The sequence below is a fragment of the Delphinapterus leucas genome, chromosome 9, assembly GCF_059928025.1.
Source record: "Delphinapterus leucas isolate spDelLeu-1000000601 "Yukka" chromosome 9, BTC_Dleu_Yukka2, whole genome shotgun sequence".
Taxonomy (NCBI): Eukaryota; Metazoa; Chordata; class Mammalia; order Artiodactyla; family Monodontidae; genus Delphinapterus; species Delphinapterus leucas.
In genome coordinates, this window is record NC_143137.1 from 31,466,373 (window position 1) to 31,490,672 (window position 24,300).

The following is a 24,300-nucleotide window of genomic DNA, read 5'->3' on the forward strand; positions in this document are numbered from 1 at the left end:
TGGCACCCTCCATCAAAACTGGGAAGGACTTGTTTTATATGGAAATGAGGTTAAAACAAGCTGGATCTACAGCCCAGGCAAAGACATGGTCCATGGGTTTCTGGAAGACAGTAGGGTAGCATCAGCACCCAGGAGATGGCTGGTGCCAGCAGAGGCTACAGTTTTAGAGAGATAACGAAGGGAACAAATTCAGCAGAGTTTGTGATGGAGCTAAGACAGGGCCACCCCTAGCCCATTAGAAATACCCTTAAAAATTAGAAATGTACCCTTTCTTCCTTTGGCACAGACCTGTGTCAGAACACATACTTTGGCCAGTACCTTCACAACCTATGGCATCACCCTAGTTTGGTTGGGATGAGAAGGGGAAGGGTAAAGTTTGAGGATTCAATCATAAAGAACGATATTCCTCCAAGCTGTCCACATGAGTGAGAAAAGTAGTCTATTTATATGGCTGCCTAGAGGAAATTTAAATATTCACCTAAAGTTGGATATATATTAAATAGGTGTTTTCTGTTGTTAAACTTCTTAAGAGAAAATGTGCTCTATTTTAGACATTACCAGACACACTAAAAAGGAATTCTCAATGTAATAGCATTCTAAGGTTTTAAATACTTGAGAGAATTAAAAACAATGAGCTGGCAATTAAACTCAAATCAAATATTGCTGTACTACTACACCTGCCCTACAACATACTGTTTTAAAGTATGCATTTTCCCCAGATGGACACAAATTCAATTATAAAATATCAAAGTTCTTTCTCTATCCTGTCTGGTTTTTTTTGAGATGTCCCATGTCAAAATTCCATCCAGCCTTCAGGACCTGATTCAAACCCTCTCTTCTCCACCAAGGTTAACCTTGGTCAAAGTTCCATAAATGATCTCTCCGTCCTCTGATTCTTGGGTCCTTGGCTTGTGTCTCTATTATGAATTAACTTTTATTATGATGGGTACATTTTGTTTGGAACACCCAGAGAAACTTTACTTACGAAGGCAAGCCCAGCCAAAAGGTTTCTCTTTTATTTTGAATCACCTCTGACCCACCCTAACCTGCTGTAAGTATTAATAGTTTATCACTCTGTCTCCCATGCTAATATTGGGTTGGCTAAAAAGTTCGTTCGGGTTTTCCCATGCCATCTTAGGAAAAACCCGAATGAAATTTTTGGCTAACCCAATACTAAAGGCCTGATCCTCATTAACTTGGAAGTTGACAAAGATTGGGGTGGGGGCCAGACTAAACATTTGTGAGATCATTGAGGGCACAGGATATAAGACACCTTTTTCTTCTTTGTACCCCAGTACATAATATAGAATTGAGATCAGAGGTTCTCAGCCTGGGCACTGTTGCCATTTGGGGCCCGATAAGGACTTGTAGGGGACTGTCCTGTGCATTATGGGCCATTTAGCAGTATTCCTGCATAGTGCTGACAACCAAAATTCTCTCCAGACATTGCTAAATATCCTCTGGGGGACGAAAAGTTGCCACCAGTTGAGAACCACTGATCTAAACCATAGTGAAAATTAAATGTGTGTTGAGTTGCTGTCAGGAATTGTCAGGTTTTTCCTCCACTTTGGCTCTTCCACACCTCCTAGCACTAGTGGGGAGTTCAACAAATATATTTAAATGAATGAATGCTTTAAATACATTGCAAATAATGCACAAAGCTTTCCTCTGAGCCATTAACAATTGAGTTTATAAGGATGATACATATTCATTTGTTCATGAGAGAGATGGTATGGTATATTGATTAATGCAGCAAATTCTGGAGTCAGACTGGGTAGGTTCAAATCCAGAGTGCAGGGGTTCATATCCCAGCTCTCAGCTTCCTAGCTCAGGAGCTTTGAGCAAGTCATTTAATCTTGTTGCACCTCAATATCCTCATCATAAAATGAGGATACAAATAGTACTTACCTCAACAAGAATGTGAAGACTACATGAGTTAAGATACGTGAAATGCTTGGAATAGTGCCTGACACGCTTGAGTTCTTATGTATTCAGCAAATTGAATACTTTACTCCAGGCATTTATAAGTGATGGGGATTTAACTATGAACAAAAAGTTCAAGCTCTCATGGATTTTGCAATCCAAAAGGCAAGCAGGAAAGGGACAGAAAATAAAGCACTGTAAGAGATGAACGGCAGGGCAGCCACAGAAGGCTGCGCTGAGGTCCCATGTGAGGCGAGGAAGCTGTCCCAGGAGACAACTAAAGAAGAGTCTTCCAGGGAATAGTCCTGAAGCCAGACCATGCTGCATGTGTTTAAGGAATGGCAAGCAGCACAGTGAAAACTGTGAACTATATACTGTGTCTTTAAAAAGAAAAATGCAAAATTATAAATTTCCTCTGAGATAAAGAAAAAAGCTAAGCAAATTTTAAAAGACTACAAAAACATGCCCAAAATTTGACAAATGTTTTGTTTGAGTGATGAGACTATGGGTGATGCATTTTTTTTTCTTTTCTATAATACCCTGGATACGTATTAATATAGTATTTCTAAAAAATCAAAAAAGGCTTTATCAATGATGGTCCTTGTAAATGAAACAGAATTTCCATTTACACAGGATTATTTCTATTTTTTCCTCTATTTTGTAGCTGAAATGTTAATATTTTTACTTTATTTGAATGTTCTAATGCCTGCTTAAGACAGTATGTTGCAAAGTTTACTTTTACTAATATCTCATTTAATATTTTGACTAAGAAGTTTTTCTCTGCCCATATGCTTAACACAAATTTCTTTTTTTCAACTGATGGGTCACAATATAGATGTTTGTCTTTTGAAATTTCTTCACATCTTCTAAGGTGAAAATGGCTCTCTATTTACCAAACTTTTCTTCATTGAGTAGTCAGCAAAAATTCTGTGATAGTTCACTTAACTGCTCTTTCAAAATAGACTTTCCTGATCCAAGCAGCAGCAAAGGATTTGTAGAAATGAGGTTACACATCTGGAAAATAAGTGATATTTTTAATGTCTTCATTTATGTTCAAATATTTTCACTCCTAAGTATATTTCTTAAATTCTATGTCTCAGCTAGAACACAATTATAATTTAGCATTGATACTTCTGCATTTTATAGTCATTTTAAAATAAGTTACCCCCTTTGAATCTGACAGAAATATAACTTTTTAAGTTTGCCATCTTTTGCAGTGTCTTCTGATAATTTTCTTGACCTAATATTTCTATTATGCTTTGATACATTATAGTGAAATTTAAAAATTCACTAGAAACTAGAAACATATATTGCCAGGGTAAAAGGATTCAGGGTGGTTTTGTTTGCCCTCAGGAGATACACAAAAATGTAGGAGAGGTGTTTCTATAGGTTCTACTGCTTTATTTCCCTAAAGAAATGAAGTATAAAATCACGGAAATTCTTTACTTCGTATAGCTGTGTGGACATTAAAAAAGAGACAGACGAGAAGTTGTAGGAGAGGGAGATATGAAGATGTAGATCAAGAGTCCAAAAAGCCAAAATTTCATGAAAGATTATAAGATTAAGTTTGTAAAAGGGAAATTAGGGAAATTCTCTCTTAAATTTACTCACCTAGAATCAATAGGGCCAAGCATTGTTCTAAGTATCATAATTATACATTTGGGGGGATAGAGAGTGTTTGAACAGCTGTGGCATTTAAATGATCTCCTATTCTCATCAGGCTCTCTCTCTCTCTTTTTTTTTCTTTTTTACACTATAGGTGAAGGGTAGGGTGGAAGTGTGGTTGCTAGTGAATATAGAGAATAAATGTATGACATTTTAGTTCATCCAACATTTTTTAAATGCCAGCATAAGACATATTCACACACATACACAAAAGCTGTGTTTTACAGACCTAAATAACTGTATGTATTTTTTAAAATAAGCACCAAAAATTATTTTAATGCATGGTGTTTTCAAATCTTCCCAAATACTGTTACTTAAATTTTAAGTTTTATGTAATGATTAGGTATATATTATATTAACTATTTTCAAATATACTTATGTGAAGTATTTTGAGAATAAAATAAAAAATATACTAATAGTTGTATATCTTGAAAATCTCTATATACATGCAAAAAAGTGTTTTTTATAACTATTCAAGAGACTGAATAAAAATGTCTTAATCATTCAGTATATTTTTACATTACATTTTCATTCAACAGTGTCAGAATATTTTAATCACCAATATTCCTAAGAACAATGCTTAAAAATATTTACCATTAAAAATAGGAGAAAATTTCAAATCTAGATATTTTATTGGCAAAAGCCGTGTCCCTTCTTAAAAACCAAACAAATAAAAATCAACAAGGAAAACTACTTGTTCATTTTGTATCTTCTTACCTTCCTCCAGTTCTTCTGTATCAGATATAGAGTCCAAAGTTGTATTTGTAGAGTTAGATATCTGTTTAACATTCTTCTTTTCATAATTAGCAATTAATTGGTGATATCTATCCACAAAGAGAAAATATATATGAATTCCAGCATTCATAAATATTCAGTTCAATTCATGATACCTAATTATCAAGTCAAAACTGTAGACATTAGCTAATGCCTTTCCAAGCATATCACACACAGCTGACCTCAAGCCTCCTCTCAAGCCAACTCTATCAATAGATGCCATTTTTATTTCACATACTCCCATTTTCTGGCACTTCTTTTTTTCCTATAACCACAGATAAGCCACTGGCAAGGTAGAAAAAGTGGCTTAAGTTATACTTGGTGTATTAGATTGCTAGGGCTCCCATAACAAAATACCACAGACTGAGTGGCTTAAACAACAGAAATTTATTTACTTGCAGTTCTGGAGGCAGGAAGTCCAAGATCAAGTGTGCCAGTAGGGCTGGTTTCCTATGAGGACCACAGGAAGGATCTGTCTGTTCCAGGCCTCTCTCCTTGGCTAGTAGATGACTGTCCTCTTGCTGCCTCTTCACATAAATTGTCCCTCTAATCTCTTCTTATAAGGACACCAGTCAAATTGGATGAGGGACCACCCTAATGCACAGTCATTTTTAACTTAACAACTCTTTAAAGGCCCTTTCTCCAAATGTATTTATCCAAAATCTGCGGCACTGTGAGAAAGGACTTTAACATGAATTTGGGGGGAACACAGTTCAGCTCATAACACTTGGGCTTAACAGTAAATTGACAAAGTGAAGACATTTAACTCAGTCTAAGACTGAACCATATCCAGTAAAGAATAAACCTTTTCTCCATGCCTGAAAAAAGCCCATTCTAGCCACTCATTAATAGACATATGATTTCAGAATTTCAGTGAAAGGAATGAGGCAATGTATGGGGTAAAGCTAACTGTAAAATAAATGTCTAAATATAATTCCCTCATTTGAGACAGTTTCACTTATTTTTTAAAAACTATGTATATGAGAAACATATTTATTCTATGTTTCCACTCTGAATAAAGCAGTAGACCTTATGTACCAGGAAAGAGAGCTAACAAATGATACTAAAAATAGAGGCTGTGTACTCACTATGGTAGATAGGCAATAGCTACTTAACCAACAAAAGTCACAATTACAGAAAGCTTAGTTACCATTACAAAAGAAGGGCAAAAACAAAAAAGAGGATGGGGGCATTAGATTGCAGCTTAAAGTCATTTGCAATTTTTATTATATGCTGATAGTTTTCACATCCTAAATGTAATTGCTTAGTCATTAGGAAATTACCTCTCTTCCCTTTTACCTCTTTGGAAAAAAGAAAAGTAATATAATGCTCTTAGAATTTTCAACATTGGCGATATTAAAGTAATATTGAGATGATGAAAATTCCATACTCATTTATTCTTAAATTAGTGATGGAGCAAACTACAAAAAGAATGTTCTAAAAACCACTTAGGGGAGATGAAAGAAGATTGTGAAATTTCCTACTGATCTACCTACCCAATAATAGCTTCATAAGACATATAGATGTAAACAAGTTATTTAGATAAATAAGTGCTGTTTTCAGACCAATAAATATATTATTGTACAGATATATGTGTCTCCTAGTTTCATATATCCAAAGTTTTTAAGAGATGAATGAACAGCTAGGAACCCCTGTTATAAAGCAAATAATCCTTTTTATGCTACAGATATTCACCAGTAATTTATCTCTTTATTTTATTTAAATTTTTAAACATATGGTTTGCTTATACCAAGGTAAAACAAAGTACACATGTCCAATATTGCAAAGATGGAAATACTGTATTCAATTATGGTTGACATATTTAATAGATTATGAATTCCTTATTTTCTAAAGTTCAATTAAATTAAGACGTTTAAAATAAACATCTGAATGTATATATGAAAATTATTTTACTTTCCCTCTCCCCTTCTCGTTCTCTCTCCCCGTGATTTTCATATGAAATTAATGATTAAAAGGTATTGTTAAAATGTAAATAAAGTAGATGGAAGAAGAATAAGAAAACAATAAACTAGAAAAAATATCTATGCATAATTTAAAATTGCCCTTAAAATTATAAAGAACATATTCTATATGTTGTTTAAATTCATTAGCTATAAAATAATTTCTGTTCATTGCATCTTATTTCTCATTGACTATGAAAATCAGAAATTCATGTTCGTCATGAAAAGTTTTATCTTTTGGGTATAATGAGAATATACTTAAGAATTCTGAAAACTTAAACTATAGTTAGCTAATAACAAATTAACAATAATATTCAAAACAAACAAAATATTTACATTACTAATATGTAAAAACAATGAAAGGGGCTTGTGTGGATTAATCATCTTTTGCCCAACTCTATTGTCCATACATTTATTTTCTTTATTGAGGTGTAGTTGATGTGCAATATTATATAAGTTACAGGTGTACAACATAGTGATTCACAATTTTTAAAGGTTATACTCCATTTATAGTTTTTGTAAAATATTGGCTATATTCTCTGTTCTATACAATATATCCTTGTAGCTTATTTATTTTATACACTGTAGTTTGCACCTCTTAATCCCCTACCCGTATCTTGCCTCTGCCCCCTTTCCCCTCCCCACTGGTAACCACTAGTTTTTTCTCTATGTCTATGAGTCTGTTTCTTTCTTGTTATGTTCACTAGTTTATTTATAAATTCCACAAATAAGTGATATCATATAGTATTTGTCTCTCTCTGACTTATTTCACTAAGCATAGTACTCTCCAAATCCATCCATGTATTGCAAATGGCAAATTTTCATTCATTTTTATGACTGAGTAGTATTCCATTGTATATATATATATATATACCACTTTTTCTTCATCCAGGTGATATCTCGCTGTGGTTTTTTTCATTTTCATTTGTCTCCAAGTATTTTTTGATTTCCTCTTTGATTTCTTCAGTGCCATTGGTTGTTTAGTAGCATACTGTTTAGCCTCCATGTGTTTGTGTTTTTTGCAGTTTTTTTCTTGTAGTTGATTTCTAGTCTCATAGCATTATGGTGAGAAAAGATTCTTGATATGATTTCAATTTTCTTAAATTTACTGAGGCTTGCTTTGGCCTAGCATATGATCTATCCTGAAGAATGTTCCATGTGCACTTGAAAAGAACGTGTATTCTGCTGCTTTTGGATGGAATGTTCTTTAGATATCTATTAAGTTGATCTGGTCTAATGTGTCATTTAAGGCTAGTGTTTCTTTATTGATTTTCTGTCTGAATATGATCTGTCCATTGATATAAGTGGGGTGTTAAAGTACCCTACTATTATTGTGTTACGGTCTATTTCTTCCTTTATGTCTGTTAATATTTGCTTTATGTATTTAGGTGCTCCTATGTTGTATGCACATATATTTACTATTATTACATCTTCTTTTTGGATTGATCCCTTGATTTTTATGTAATGTCCTTTTCTGACTCTTGTAACAGTCTTTGTTTCAAAGTCCCTTTTGTGTGGTATCAGTATTGCTATGCAGCTTTCTTTTGATTTCCATTTGCTGATCTCTACATTTCAAATGCATTTTAACAACCCTACATTTTTATTCTACTCCCTTCACAATTACTATTTTTGATATCATGTTTTATATTTAATTGTTTTGTGTATCTCTTAACTGCTTATTGTGGATATAGATGATATTACTACTTTTGTCTTTTAACCTTCTTGCTAGGTTTGTGCGTGGATGATTTCCTACCTTTCCTGTATGTTTGCCTTTACTGATTTGTTGTTTCCTTTTATAATTTTCATGTTTCTAGTTGTGGCCTTTTCTTTTTTGTTTAGACAAGTTCCTTTGGTGCTGAACTCTTTTACCTTTTGCTTCTTTGTAAAACTTTTGTTCTCTCCATCAAATCTGAATGAAGGCCTTGTTTTTCCCTTTCATCACTTTAAATATATTGTGCCACTCCCTTCTGGCCTGCAGAGTTTCTGCTGAAAAGTCAGCTGATAGCCTTATGGGAGTTCCCTTGTATGTAACTTGTTGTTTTTCCCTTGCTGCTTTTAATATTCTCTCTTTATCTTTAGTTTTTGCCATGTTGATTACAGTGTGCCTTGGTGTGTTCCTCTTTGGGTTAATCCATATGGGACTCTCTGCCCTTCCAGGACTTGGAAGCTGTTTCCTTTTCCACGTTAGGGAAGTTTTCAGCTATTAGGTCTTCAGATATATTCTCAGCCCCTTTCTCTCTTCTCCTTCTGGGACCCCTATAATGTGAATATTAGTGTGGTTGATGTTGTCTCAGAGATCTCTTAAACTCTTTTCATTCTTTTTTCTGTTCAGCATCAGTGATTTCTACTACTCTATCTTCCAGCTCACTGATCCATTCCTCTGTATCATTTAGTCTACTGTTGATACCTTCTACTTGATTGTTCGTTTCAGTCATTGTATTCTTTGACTCTGTTTGGCTGTTCTATATTTTCTAACACCTTGTTATAAACTTCTAAATTCTCAGTCTGTGCATCCATCTTCTCCTGAGTTCTTTGATCATTGTTACAATCACTACCCTGAACTCTTTCTCGGGTAGATTCCCTATCTACTTCACTTAGTTATTCTGAGATTTTATCTTATTCGTTCATTTGGAACATGTTCCCTTTTACCTCATTTTGCCTAATTCACTTTTTATTTTTCTGTATCTGGTAGGTTGGTTACATTTCCTTGGATAAGTGGCCTTTTTGTAGGCCTGTGCATCCCAGCAGTGCACTCTCCTCTTGTCACCATAGCTATATGCTCTAGGGGTGCCCCTTATGTGGGCTATATGAGTCCTTCTATTGTGGCAGGCTGATTTCTATGGGCAGTCTTGTAGGCTTGGTTGGCCCCTGGTCTGGTTCGTTGCCAGGCCCTGCCCCTGTGGTTGGCAGGGCCAGGTTATGAGGTGGCTGACTATAGAATCCTGGGGGTCCCTGTAGCTAGTGCTGTCTCCCTAGTGGGCAAAGTCAGGGTCCAGAAGACCCTGGTGCTATTGCCTGCCCACTGGTGGATGAAACCAGGTCTTGGGGCTAGTGCAAGCCTACTGCTGGGCAGAGCTGGATCCTGGGGACTGGTTGCAGGTCCCAGGAGTCCCAGAGCTGGTGTCAAATTGCTGGTGGGTGGGGCCACTTCCTGACACAGTTGGCTACAGGGTCCAGGGTGTCTTCAAGCTTGTGTTGGCCTAGTAGTAGGTGGGACCAGGGCCCAGCTGGTCACAGGGCAGGATTTGGCCTGCTGGTGGAGGGGCTGGATTTGTAGGTTGCAGTGCTGTGGTTGTCTTGTGGCTGCTGTCTGCCTGCTGGTGGGTGAGGTTGGTCCCAAGGCTAGAACATGCTTGCTGGTGTGTGGGACCAGGTCCCTGGGCAGGGTCTGGCCTGCTAGTGGTGGGCCAGGTCCACAGGCTACAGGGCTGCAGTTGTCTTGTGGCTGGTGTCTACCCACTAGTGGGTGGAGCTGGGTCCTAGGGTCTCTGGCTGGAGGGCCCTGGGGGTCCCAGGTCTAGTGCCTATGCACTGGAGTGTGGGCCTGGGTTCTGGGCCTTCTGGTGAGCAGGGCCCTGTCGAGGGGCAGCTGTGGGCTCAGGAGGTCTTAAAGTAGCCTGTCTGCTATGGGTTGGGCTGTGTTCCTGCCCAGTTAATTAATTGCTTGACCTGAGGCATCCAGCACTGTTGCCTACAGACTGTTGGGCCAGGGCAGCACTGCATCCTGAGGCCAATAAGCTAGAGGAATGATTCCAGAATGGTGCTTGCCAGCACCAGTGTCCATGTGGTAGAACAAGCTCCCAAAATGGCTGCCCCCAGTGTCTGTGTCCCCAGGGTGAACTCTAGTTGCCTCCTGCCTCTCCTGGAGACTCTCCAAGAACAGCAGCTGGTCTGACCCAGGCTCCTTTCAAATTACTGCTTCTGCCCTGGGTCCTGGAGAGTGTGAGACTTTGTGCGCATCCTTTAAGAGAGAAGTCTCTATTCCCCCCAGCCCTCTGGGACTCCTAAAAATAAGCCCTGCTGGCCTTTAAACCAAATGCTCTGGTGGCTTGTCTTCCTGGTGCAGGACCGCCAGGCTGGGAAGCCCAATGTTCGGCTTGGACCCCTCATTCCCTTGGGAGAACCTCTGCAATTGTAATTATTCTCCCACTTGTTGGGCACCCACCTTGGGGTATGGGACTTGACTATATCATGATTCTGCCCCTCCTACCCATCTAGTTGTGGTTCCTTCTTTACATCTTTAGTTGTAGAAGATCTTTTCTGGTAAATTCCAGTCTTTTTCATCAATGATTGTTTTGTAAATAGTTGTAATTTGGGTATACCCATGAGAGGAGGTGCACTCAGGGTCTTTCTACCCAGCCATCACTGCCAGTCTCCTCTATTGCCCATATGTTTTATTAATGGTATGTCACTAGTTGCTGGAATCCCTGTTCTGGCATACTTCAAATTCCCATGCCACTGGGAATTTATTAATCTGTAGACTCAGCCTACCTGCAGTTCTTATATTGATTAGGTCCTATATTGCTGTTCTTATATTGACAGCGAAAATCAAGCATTCCTGGATCCATGGGTCCAGAGTTCTTCATGTGTTTACCCCTATTGTGTGCTTTGTACTTTGGGGTTCATGTTTCTTTCCTTATGCTCAAATTCCACACAATTGTTAAAAGATATGCAGTATCACTTACACAGTAAAACCATTGAAAGAAGCATATTCCTCAGCTGTGAATCCATAAATATCTTGAAAAGATAGGTTCACCTCTTGCTGAAGAAGAAGACTGACTAAACTTGTTGGTTCATCACTGAGAGCAATCATAAGGGCTGTTCTGGAGCAAGAGATATAAATGTGTCCATTTATGAATCTTAACCATGTCTTGTACTTTTAAAAAAATGAGTCTTCTAAATTTACTGTTTAAATGTATGATCAGGAAAAGAGTTGGGGCAAGAATGTAAAATGTGGGGCAGATCTACTCAAAAAGGTGTGCTAATCACAGATCATATCATGAAGTCTAAAGATAAGAGTCTCTAGGAAGCAGCTAGCTCAGTGGTTTTCAACCCCTGCTCCTGGGAACACTAGTGTTTTCCAGGAGATGTCTCAAAAATTCTATGGAGAGGAGTGTCTGGGACTCTGGGTACCCTATCCCCATTTAACTACAGCATCTGGGATTTAGAGATTGAGTTTCTGTGTAAGATTCTAATGTTAAAAAAAAATAATAGCAATAATTACATACCAATCTGGCCCAACTGTTTGATTTTGCAGATAGAGAAATAGATCCTGGGAATCTAGGTAATTTGTCCAAAATCATATGGCCAAATCTTTTCAGTTTCAAAAATATGTCTCATATATACATATATGATATATATATAGGCTTACTTCACACTGAGGTCAAGAGCAGCCTGGAGTATTTAAGGAATGAGCACCTAGAATTTAACATATGTGTGCATGTGTATATATTCCTGTTAGATAGCTATAGTTATATGCTCTTATTTAACATTAATTATACCTTTGATTCTTATCTGAAGCATTCACATCTGCCCCACTCTTCAGAAGAAATTCTACCATTTCTGCATTATTTTCAGTAATGGCAAGTAAAAGTGGAGTATACCCATCCTGGAAAAATTATTTCAAAATGATTATTTAAAATATTATACCAACATTCCATGCCTTTTAATTTAAGTTCAATTTAAAAAATAAGTATGCTTATAAGAAACCTCTGTAATAACCTATAATTGAACAGAATCTAAAAAAGAATATATATATGCCTGTCAAAAAATCAAAATAAAATTATAAAAATTATAAAAATAAATAAATAATACTAAAATAAAATATAGTTGGCCAGTCAAAAAATAAAATTGAAGTTTCTGCTTTAGGCTTAATTCAAATTGTGGGCAAGAGCACTCAGGAGTATTTAATTACTGAGCACCTAGAATTTAACATAAGTATTGCAAACCATCAATTCACATTTTGTAATGTTGTTACAGCTGAGTTTCCTAGGGTTTCATTTAAACTTCCAAGGCTGGCACTTATTTTGGCCTGTCATGCATATAAAGTATCAGTGAACTAAAGTGTTAGGGAGCTTAAAAACATATATTAATCAGTTATCCATAAAGTCTTAATAGGTGACTTGGATTACTTTTAGTATAACAAGTGATTTTTCTAATTTTACTCTAATTATTCACGAGTATACAAATAAAATATAAAAGGATTAAAACTCATGTTGCTTTGGAGGTCAAGATTATAATCTGAAATGAAATGGAGAAAGGTTTTTTTAAAAAGGAAAACCTTATCAGTATTTGATAATCTCATTCTCCTTCTCCTTCTCCCTAATTTCATTTTGTAAAATTCATGTTTTATATAACATGTGTCTCAACAGATACAAATTATCTGCAATGAATACCTTCTTTTACTGCTTTCTAAAATATAATGTATTGTTTTTAATAGAAGACTACCTTATTTTGAGCTTCAAGATTAGCTTTGTGTTCAAGCAATTTTGCAACTAATGAGTCACTTTGATGACAAGCAGCATAATGAAGAGCAGTATTGCCATATAAATCCACCAGGTTTGGGTCTGCGCCATGTTCTAGAAGAATAGTAACACAACTCTCCTTGTCACACTGTACTGCCTGTCAGTACAAAAAGAATAGACGGGTAACCAATTTACTATTTAGGATCTGATATATTAAACTAATGTTTAATACTATGTTTTAAAATATGAAATATAACAAAGGTTAACTAGGAGAAGAACTCAAATGTAATTCAATTGAAAAGGAAAAATCAGCACACCTTAGTCAATGGAGATCTGTTTTCACCATCCCAGACATTTACTTTGCACTGTTTCTCAATCAAGAGAGATACAATATTTGAATATCCATTAGCACAGGCCAGGTGCAAAGCTGTTCTGTATCAATATAATGAAACACAAAGTTATAGATAAGTCTTACTTTGAGAAGTTATCTGCTATGCCCAAGAACATGCCAGATCATATATTATTAAGGTATTTGCTTTGTGTACTTATTTATATTTACACAAAATTTAATTAATTATAATTGCTTTTTACTGAATTAAAAGAGCTGTGCAAATGCCTGAAGATCAAATATTTAACTGGTTTCACTTCAAAGAAAATTTAACTATGCATTAAACAATAGGTTTTTTTCAAACACCAAAATGGAGTATGAGCCTTGGAGAATGATAAAATTAGACATCCAATTATGTCTAGAAATGATCTCTAAAGCCTAAGATACATGTGCCAGATAACAGGAGGAAAAGACATTGCCTATGTTTGCCTATTGCATGGCATACTGCACCTAAGTGTGTGTTTCTCTTTGCTCAGCTATTAAAGTTGTCATCTCCATCTAAGAAGTGAACACAAAGATGAAAGCCTAAGTACTCTTTAAGTTGTAGATCCCAACCTAATTTTCAGTTATTAAAATAATTTCTGCTTCTCAAAGAACCATATTCTATGTAGCCTCCCAGAAACCAAGCATATAGTCATGAGGTATGACAGATACTAATGAGCTCCATTTAAACTTTGTAGCTTTTAGCCTGGACTAACCCTCAACAAACTTTTATTTATTTGTGAAGGTGATGTCTTTATATCCTTATTTTAAGATAATTTCATAATACAAAGTCTATATACAGGTAGCCCAGGTCCCAAACAAAAGATTTTAGATGCCATTTTCCCACTTCATTTTAGGTCCTCAGAAGTACTTTATGGGTACCTAAACAGAACTGTTATTGACACTAAGAGTAGCAAAATGTAGCCCACAAGGTCTTGAAAATAAGGTAACTTTCAAAGAACAAGGCTCATAAAATCCAAACATGATGATATAACTTACCATTTATGGGAGTAAACCCAAAAAATATAAAAATAATTGTGAACAATTTGGAAATACAAAAACTCCAATCAAGTTTACTTGACTATAATCTCTGGAAGGCAAGACTATAACTATAATTCAAAAAACCAGAAACCTAACCAATTATGTCATTCTCGCTGAAGAAAGACTGTACTCAGAAAGAGGATGGTCAGCTAAGTGATAGACTGAAGCCAGAAGTTATCCATGATTAACATCCTTCATGGTAAAGAATATATGAATTTAAGGAGCCCATACTTCCCAGTCATTGGAAAGGAATACTTTGTTTTTCTGTAGAACAAAAATGATTCCTCAGACATCATGGTCTAAATGAAATATCCCTCAAAATGATCTACCTTGTTTTGCCACGATTCCATCCTTACCAAATAAACTTCTGATAACTAATTTGGTTTCTCAGAAATCATGACACAGGAAAAGCACTGATTAGCCTTTTTGTTGACATCCATAATTTGGCTTAAAGGTAAATTTCCTTATGTAATAGGAAGTTTCTCCAGTCTTCAACCTGAACATATGGGGCCAAAAGGCTTTAAGCTGACCTAAAATAAATCCTTGCAGTAGCATAGCAAATCCTAAAAAGACATTTTGATCCATCCCCTTCACCCACTGTTATATATATCTCAAAATTTTAGTCTCAAGGAACATAGGTGGCTTTTACTCAATCTTTAGATCTAATTCTCTTTCCAACTCCAGTTTCCTTTTTTCATTAAAACAAACAAACAAAAACCAAAACCAAAACCAATTTCACTTTCTCTGAGAGAAAGTAATTGGCATTTGAGTAATTCCCAGGAGGTGTTCCAGAAGTGGCTGCTGCGTGGCTGCTGCATGCCTGCTGAATATTTCACTCTTCCAATTGAAGTCTAAACCCTATGTGACAGGGGGACCTTCAAGATGGTGAAGGAATAAGACAGGGAGATCACCTTCCTCCCCACAGATACATCAAAATTACATCTACATGTGGAACAACTCCTACAGAACACCTACTGAATGCTGGCAGAAGGCTTCAGACTTCCCAAAAGGCAAGAAACTCCCCACGTACCTGGGTAGGGCAAAAGAAAAAACAGAGAGAAAAGAATAGGGATGGGACCTGCACCAGTGGGAGGGAGCTGTGAAGGAGGAAAAGTTTCCCCTTCACTGGTGGAGATGGGGAGTGTGTGGGGGAGAAGCTTCAGAGCCATGGAGGAGAGCACAGCAACAGAGGTGCAGAGGGCAAAGCAGAGAGATTCCCATGCAAAGGATTGGTGACAACCAACACTCAACAGCCTGAGAATATTGCCTGCTCACCCGCTGGGGCTGGGAGCTGAGGCTCGGGCTTCAGCAGTCAGATCCCAGGGAGAGGACTGGGGTTGGCTGCGTGAACACAGCCCGAAGGGGGTTAGTGCGCCACAGCTAGCCGGGAGGGAGTCCGGGAAAAACTCTGGACATGCCTAAGAGGCAAGAGACCATTGGTTGTGGTGCACGAGGAGAGGGGATTCAGAGCACGGCCTAAATGAGCCCCAGAGACGGGCATGAGCCGTGGCTATCAGCGAGGACAACAGAGATGGGCATGAGACACTAAGGCTGCTGCTGCAGCCACCAAGACGCCTGTATGCAAGCACAGGTCACTATCCACACCTCCCCGCCGAGAGCCTGTGCAGCCTGCCATTGCCAGGGTCCCGGGATCTAGGGACAACTTCCCGGGGAGAACACACGGTGGCCTCAGGCTGTTGCAATATCATGCTGACCTCTGCTGCCACAGGCTCACTCCACATTCCGTACCCCTCCCTCTCCCCGGCCTGAGCCAGAGCCCCCTAATCAACTGCTACTTTAACCCCGTCCTGTCTGGGCGGAGAACAGACACCCTCAGGTGACCTACGTGCAGAGGCAGGGCCAAATCCAAAGCTGAACCCGAGGAGCTGTGCGAACAAAAAGAGAAAGGGAAATTTCTCCCAGCAGCCTCAGGAGCAGCCGATTAAATCTCCACAATCAACTTGATGTACCCTGCATCTGTGGAATGCCTGAATAGACAACGAATTATCCCAAAATTGAGGCGGTGGACTTTGGGGGACTTGGGAGCAACTGTAGACTTTGGGTTTGCAATCTGCATCTAATTTGTTTCTGGTTTTATGTTTATCTTAGTTTAGTATTTAGAGCTTATTATCATTGGTAGATTTGTTTATTGATTTGGTTGCTCTCCTCCTGTTTTTATATATATATATATATATTTTTTTCCTCTTTCTCTTTCTGTGAGTGTGTATGTGTATGCTTCTCTGTGTGATTTTCTCTGTATAACTTTGTTTTGCCATTTCTCCTAAGGTTCTGTCTGTCCATTTTTGTTTGTTTTTTTAGTATACTATTTAGCACTTATCATTGGTGGATTTGTTTTTTGGTTTTGTGGCTCTCTTCTTTCTTTCTTTCTTTTCTTTTATTACTTATTTTTTTATTTTTAAAAATTTATTTTTGTTATTTTATTTTACTTTATTTTTTTCCTTTTTTTCTTTATTTTTTTCTCCCTTTTCTTCTGAGCTGTGTGGCTGACAGTATCTTGGTGCTCCAGCCGGGTATCAGGCCTGAGCCTCTAAGTGGGAGACCTGAGTTCAGGACATTAGTCCACCAGAGACCTGGCTGCACGCAACATCAAATGGCAAAAGCCCTCCCAGAGATCTCCATCTCAACACTAAGACCCAGCCCGACTCAACAACAAGCAGGCTACAGTGCTGGACACCCTGTGCCAAACAACCAGCAAGACAGGAACACAACCCCACCCATTAGCAGAGAGGCTGCCCCAAATCATAATACGTTCACAGACACTCCAAAACACACCACCGGATGCTGTCCTGCCCACCAGAAAGGCAAGATCCAGCCTCATCCACCAGAACACAGGCACCAGTCCCCTCCACCAGGAGGCCTACACAACCCACTGAACCAACCTTACCCACTGGGGACAGAAACCAAAACCAACGGAAACTACGAACCTGCAGCCTGTGAAAAAGGGACCCCAAACACAGTAAGATAAGCAAAATGAGAAGACAGAGAAATACGCAGCAGATGAAGGAGCAAGGTAAAAACCCACCAGACCAAACAAATGAAGAGGAAATAGGCAGTCTACCTGAAAAAGAATTCATAATAATAGTAGTAAAGATGATCCAAAATCTTGGGAACAGAATGGAGAAAATACAAGAAATGTTTAACAAGGACCTAGAAGAGTAGATCCTTTGAGTAGTATGACTGAAAGTGTTCATTTGGAATTGAGCCTTCACCTACAAGGCAACCTACTGATCTGAGGGACTTTTAAAATAAAAACCATAAAAGTAATTTAATTTTATACCTAGGAGAGATATTAGACATCTTCAATTCACTTTCAAACTCATTAGGCACAGAACTCAAAATAAAAACATAAATATTAGCTAAATAAGCAAAGCACATTAACAGGGAGCTCCTCTGGTTTAATAAGAAATAGTCTTCAATGGGGCTTTGCAGATCTTGGTTTAAAAAACATCTATCTAGTAATAGTTCTGATTTGACAAGATGAGGAGATTTAGGGTCAAGGTCATACAATGCAGGGAAAGCCTCAAATTCAGATTTTTATTCCAAAAACAGTGTTATTCCTACTGGGCCACTATGGCCTTCAAAACAACCTGCTCATTAACTGTCATGGTGTTTCTCCCATTCTCTCCTAACCAGAAATTTCCACTTTTATTATCATTACTTTTACTAGAAAACATATTTAGAATATTATTTCAATAAGGCCATTATTTATATGTACATATACTTACATGAGGCATCAGGGACATTTGCACAATGCTTCTAAAATGAGTTTATGCAGCCCTCAATAAAACACTATAATTCACCTTTTAAAATATTCAAATAACACAAAGCAGAAGTCTCCCATAACCATTCTCACTCTACCTACTTCCTCTGCCCAAATCTCATCTCCTCTTCAGAAACAGTGTTTTAACTTTAGTATGTATCCTCTCAGATTTTATCCCATTCTCAGTCTTTCTACACACACACACACAAATATTCAAATAGAATATAGAGTTTGAGACTTTTTTTATTCAGCTTTATTGAGGTATAATTTATAAAAAATTTAAGTGTACATATTTATGAGTTTTTTCCAATATATAGTCATATAACTGCCACCATAAACATAATAAAGAACATTTCTATCACTCTAAAAAGTTTCCTCATATCCCTTTACAATCAATCCCCCTTCCTCCAGTCCCCATATGAAACACCTGGTAACTACTAATTTGCTTTCTTTGGCTATAATTTTGCCTTTCTAGAATTTCATATAAAAGGAGTCACTTGATATATAGTCTTTTGTATCTGGTTTCTTTGACTTAGCAGGACACTTTCGAGATTCATCCATGTTGTTGCATGTATCAGTAATTTCATTTCTTTTATTAATAAGAGATATCATTTTATTGCTGAGTAATATCTTTAAATTATATTTATCTATGTATGTATATATATGTATTCATTCATCAAAAAATATTAATTCAGCACTTACTATGGCTAGGCAAGGTTCTAGGTGATGAAGATACAGCAGCAAATAAAACAAAAATACCTGACCTTATGGATCATACATGGCTAGTGGAAGAGGTCAACGAAAAAACTTAAAATACAAGGTACAACAGACAGTATTAAGTGCTAAAGAGAAAAATCAGGCAAGGAAGAGGAACAGAAAATGTCAGCATGGAGAGGGGGTGCAATTGTTGGAAAAGTAGCCAGGGAAGCTCTCACTGATAAGATGACAAACACCTGAAGGAAGTGAGACCAAGCCATGTGGATATCTGGGTGGGGAAGCACTCCAGGCAAAGGACCCAGCAAGTCCAAAGGCCCTAACTGCATGTCTGGCATTTCTGTGGACACTAAAAAGGCCAGGGTAACTGGAGATGAATGAAAGGGAGAGTTGTAGGAGCTAAGATCAGAGAGATAACAGGGAGGGGGGGTGAAGGTTGTGTAGGGTTGTATGAGCCTTTGGAAGGACTTTGGCTTTTACCCCTAATGAGATGGAAATCCAGTGGATGTTGTTAAGACAAGGAAGGACATCACTTGACATACATTTTAGAGGATCATTCTGGCTAATGTGTGGAGAATAAATTGGAAAGGTTAAAAGACAGAAAACTACCTGGGAGGCCACTGCAGTAATTCTCATTAAGATATGATGGTGGCTTTGACTACAGTGGTACCTTTGAAGGTGGCAAGAAATGGCTGGATTTTAAACATGTTTTGAAGGTAGAACTAAAAAGATTTACTGTTGAATGAGATGAAGGATGTGAAAGAATGAGAGTAGTCAAGAATGACTCTAGGGGTTCTGGCCTAAACAACTGAAAGAAAGGATTTGGCATTTATAGAAAGAGAAGAGCAGATCTGAGGAGGAATAACAGGAGCGCAGCATGCGGATGTTTGAGATTCCTAAGCAGTGATGGGGTGGAGCTAGCGGCTCTCACAAGCCCATTGTTAAATTTTCAGGAATTATTCGAGCCGCTTGACATCACATTGGTAGGTGGAAATCAGGGATTCTCTTCCCTTCTCCCCACCCCCACTCAAGAGCCTGTTATATAACATTTACCAGCACACCACAGCCTGTTAGATATACAAGTGATAGTGTAGGCATTTGTATATATATGAGTCTAGAGTTCAGGGGAGAGGTCTAGCTGGAGATTAGAAGTTGGAAGGCATTGGAATACAGTCACAGACGATCTCTCGTCATCAGGCAAGTGAGGATTAAGAGAGAGACAGAGAGAGAATTATTTCGAGGTCTGAGCCCTCAAATATTTACCAATCAGGAAGATGAAGAGAAACCAGCAAAGGAGTCTGAAAAGAACTGTCCACAGAAGTAGAAGAAATGCCAAGTGAACCAAGTGTTCTGAAAGACAAGACGATATTTCAAATTCTACTGATAGGAAAGTAAGAGACTTGGCTGAGATGCCTGCCAGGTACGACTGAGAATTGACCACTGAATAAAGTCATGTTGAGGTTATTGATGACCCTGTAAAGAAATTCAGAGGAGTGGTGTAGGATAAAAGTCAGATAAATTATTGAATAGATAACTCTGATTTTATTAAAAGAGGAGGTAAAACTATGAGCAAGTTGACACAGATCCTCTAATCATAGTTTCCAGTTGCCCTATTACAATGAAAGATGACGCTTTATATACGCTATGACCTGAAAACTCCCCACAAGATTTTAAGGTAGGCACATATAGTACATATTTTCTGTTATTAATGCCAAATACATAACCTCTTCATTTCTTAACATATAAAATTAATTTTTTTTGTTTTTGCAGTAAGTGGTTGTTGATGAGCTTTTTGAAGATCCTCTACAACTGAAAAAAAATTTTCATAGGAGACCCACATTAAAAAGTTAATTGTTTTGCTCTTTCAAAGTCTTAAAATCTTAATAATCACTGTTCTGGCAAGTCGCCTCTACTCTTTTCCTACTAGTACATTAGCAATATGGGAAATCTTAGTGGCTGGGGACAGTATATACCAAAGAAGAAAAACCACAGCATGGGGAAAGGGTGAAGTGCCCAGTGGAGATTAAGGCAGTGGGAGGAGTGGAGGGAATTGGGAAGGACACAAACGCCCTCAGATATCCAGGTGAACATTTCTAAAACTAAGAAGCTGGAAGTTGGGGGTATGACCCTCTGCCAGTGGTTCCCAGACCTCTCCACTATGGGAAACTCAGAGTGACAACCAGTGGGGTAGTCCAGACAAGTCCTGTTTCTGGTTAGAAGACCCAGTGGCCCCAGCTTCCCCTCCATGCTGCCCTTCATCACTCTGGTCACCTGTGTTCTCTGTCCCGCATGTTCACATCATGTTTCTTGAGCTGAAGATACTCCTTCACCTTCTCTAAATCCCCAACCGAGGCAGCTTTGTGAAGTTTCTTTAAATCCTTATCTCTAAGGTTGTAGCCTGGCTGGGCTGGAGGACCGATACTGGCTGGCCCGCCTATGGGCAGGTGTGAGCAAGAACTGTGGGGCTCATCCTTCCTTCTCCATAATGTGAAAAGCTTCTTCATGGCGGCACAGGAAGCAGTCCTTCAGTTGGACCAGGATCCTGGAGGTCCTAACTGCCCCACCTGCTTCTCCACCTTGGCCCTCTGGCTCGCGGGCCCCTCTGGCCAGGTAGGTCCTCCCCGCAGTGCTGGAGTCAAAGCCAGCTAGAGACCGGAAGTGGGCCAAAGATCAGAACCTGTGTGGGCGGCTTTTCCCAGTTGCCTAGCAACGCCCAGGGCCTCTGGCACCTGAGGTTGGGACCCAGCCCCCCGGTTGCCCAGATCCAGATTCTTCAGTCAAGATCTTAGATTAACTGCTAACACTCTCAGTCTTCCTATTAGATCCAGCATCTTTGGGTAGAAACCTATCAACTTTCTTACAAATACCCCTTTCCCTTCAAGGATAGACCTAGTAGCCTGAACTCTTACAAACCAAGATTTACCTTCCTCCTGGTAGAGATGAACCTCCTCCAGTGATCTTGCCTCCAGCCTACTCCCTGCCTCTCACCAACATGGTTCACAAGGCGCAACTCGCTTTTAACAATAACTGAGATCCCTTCATAATCTCAATTTCAAACATACTTTTGAATACCATCTCTCATATTTTAGCTCACTCTCTCGTCACAAAACTCCAAAAATCCTTCTAACTCATTGCACCTACAGTCCATTAATTCTGCCACATTTCACTGACCTTGACCACCCCACTCTGTTCTCACTTCCCTACTTAAGTAGGTTAAATTCCATGGTTAATCATTATCACTCTCGTGCATATACCTTCAGCATGTTTCCCCCCATTCCTTTTCTTACTTGTCCACCTAAACCACAGAGCTGGTTAAATCTAAAACTCCCATCTAAACATGTCTGCCCTAAGCCACTGGTTGTGACTAAAGGAAAAAACAAATCCATGCTGTCTTTTCTCACTTTCAGTTCATGAAAACCCACCTGAAATGGATTGGTATGCTTCCCAGCAATCCTTAGATACTTGCCTGATCCATTCACACTTATACTTTCCTTGAACACTTCATATATTCTCTCTCTTCGAACTCATTCTCAGCTGATGACCTGGCTTCCTGATCCATTGAGAAAAGTGAGTTAATCAGAAGAGAAATTCTGCAGGCTACCAGGACATCTACCCACCTACCGACACCTTGCCAAAAAATATTTTACCTTCTCTCTTGTTCATGTTGATATCCATGTTCTAGCAAAGGCCAGCACTTTGCTTACTAGAAGCCCATCCTCTGTATTGCTTCAGCAACCCCCCTCCCCTGCTTTCTCATGTGTCTTTAAAGTTTCCCTCTCCGATGACATTCTTATTAACATAAATACATGCTAGTGTTTGTCCATCCTAAAACAAACAAACTGACCCACCTTCCCCTGCAACCATTGCCTCATTTCTCTCCTTTATGGCAAAAAGACTTAGAATTGTCTATAATCTTGTAATCTCTGTCTACATTCTTCTGTTCTCACTTAAGTTCCCATCATTACCCTGTTTTCCCATTTCTCTCAATCCACACTGCTTTAAGTACGATTGACCATGATCTCCAATTGCCATTTCTCAGTTTTCATGTTAATCATGTTAATCTATTGCTTGCTCCTTGGAACACTTTCTTCACTTGGCTTCCAAGACATCATGCTTCCCTGGTTTCATTCCTTCCCTCCTAACCATTCCTCTTCAGTCTATTTCGGAGAGCCCCAGGATCAGTCCATCATTAGCTTCATTTTCCCCCCAAATCCTTGGAGTCATCCTTGAATCTTGTCTTTTACACCTACATTTAAACTGCCAGCAAATTCTGTCAATTCTAACTACAGAATATATCCAGAATCCATTTGATTTCTTCCCCTATCCATATTCCCTTCTGGGTGATCTCATTCAGTCCCATGGCTTTAATACCATCTATGCAATGTCAACTCCAAATCTGGAAGTTCCAGTCTGGTTCCCTTCCCTGAACTCCGGACTGGTATATCCAGTTGTCTATAGACTCTATAGGCATCTCGTGCTTAACATGTCTCAGCTGACATCCTGACATTCCAATCTGTCACTGTCTTTCTTACTTAAGAGCAGGTAACTCCATTCTTCATGTTGCTCAGGTCAAAAGTTTTAGTGTCATCCTTGACTTCCTTCTTTTTCAAAGGCCACATCTAATCAGTTAGCAAAACCTGCATGCAGTACTTCCAAATACATACAGAATTTGACCACTGATATCACTGTAGTCCAGGCCAACATCATCTCTCTCATTTGCATTACTTGACCAAAAAAAATTAGCTGTGTTAGAACTGGGACAAGAACTGATAAGCTTCAGGACTTCAGGACTCCTCCTGTCATATCACACTACCTCTGGTTAATTTTATGAGCTGCACCGCCTTCAATTCATGATGACCTGAGAATAATTTTTCACTTATATGCTAATATAAAGCTAGTACAGCTCAGAAATTTGAAATGTATAGATAATTATATGCTAATTTTATACAATTATTATTAATAGAATAATGAGCTGCTGTCTCTTCTATTATCAGACACATGAGTATTATGTAATATGGTTAGTACCTTATAAGAGTATTAAAAGAGCAGTTATTTATCACATTTTTTTCCTAAATAACAATTCCCACGTAATTTCTCAGGAAAAATAATAAAAGAGATCCCAGTATGCATCATCTCAAACATAGCTATGCAGTTAAAACTTCTCAGTGGATTTTCTGTTGGTGTTCCTGCTAAAGATACAGAAAGTAGGCTTATGAAAGTTTTGATAATGAAAGAGCTATTTAAAGATCAATATGTAAATTTCATTGCTAGTTTTTCTTTCTTGAAATTCTAAATTTGTGGTTATTTAAGAATGTAATTGTTAAAGTCTAAAATAATAATGTCTGAAGGGAAATTTCTTTAGTTTCAAAAGTTCACTAAGTTCATTAAACCCATATGGTGCCTTTGTACAAATTAGGAAGTAATTATGTATGTCATTTGTTTCTCTATAATTACAAATAAATTGGACTTGTTATAAAATGGGTTTATTATTTTTACAACAAATTATTTCTAATGATTATTAAGTCATAATCATTTATAATAAATGGCATAGTGATTTACTTGTAAGAAAAGCACCTGTTTTTAAACTGGGACTTTAAACAAACAGAA

General features: G+C 38.1%; 1 protein-coding gene across 1 annotated transcript; it reads right to left on the reverse strand.

Annotated features, from left to right (window-relative positions):
* Positions 1-2,944: 2,944 nt before the first annotated feature.
* On the reverse strand, positions 2,945-23,531 carry ANKRD7 (ankyrin repeat domain 7). Its single transcript, XM_089917470.1, has 6 exons — positions 20,965-23,531; positions 13,105-13,219; positions 12,771-12,944; positions 11,825-11,931; positions 11,009-11,146; positions 2,945-4,412 (listed from the first exon to the last, which is right to left on the reverse strand). Exons 1-6 carry the CDS (start codon positions 21,195-21,197, stop codon positions 4,244-4,246), a joined length of 936 nt encoding a protein of 311 aa, XP_089773596.1. The 5' UTR covers positions 21,198-23,531; the 3' UTR covers positions 2,945-4,243.
* Positions 23,532-24,300: the final 769 nt, after the last annotated feature.

Excerpts from the sequence above, each read along its gene's own strand:
- ANKRD7 (XM_089917470.1), bottom strand. The coding sequence starts at position 21,197 with ATGAAGAAGCTTTTCACATTATGGAGAAGGAAGGATGAGCCCCACAGT. Across the intron at positions 12,945-13,104 it reads ACAGATCTCCATTGACTAAG|GCAGTACAGTGTGACAAGGA; the intron begins GTGTGCTGATTT and ends TTGTACTGACAG. Across the intron at positions 11,932-12,770 it reads ATCTTGAAGCTCAAAATAAG|GATGGGTATACTCCACTTTT; the intron begins GTAGTCTTCTAT and ends TAATTTTTCCAG.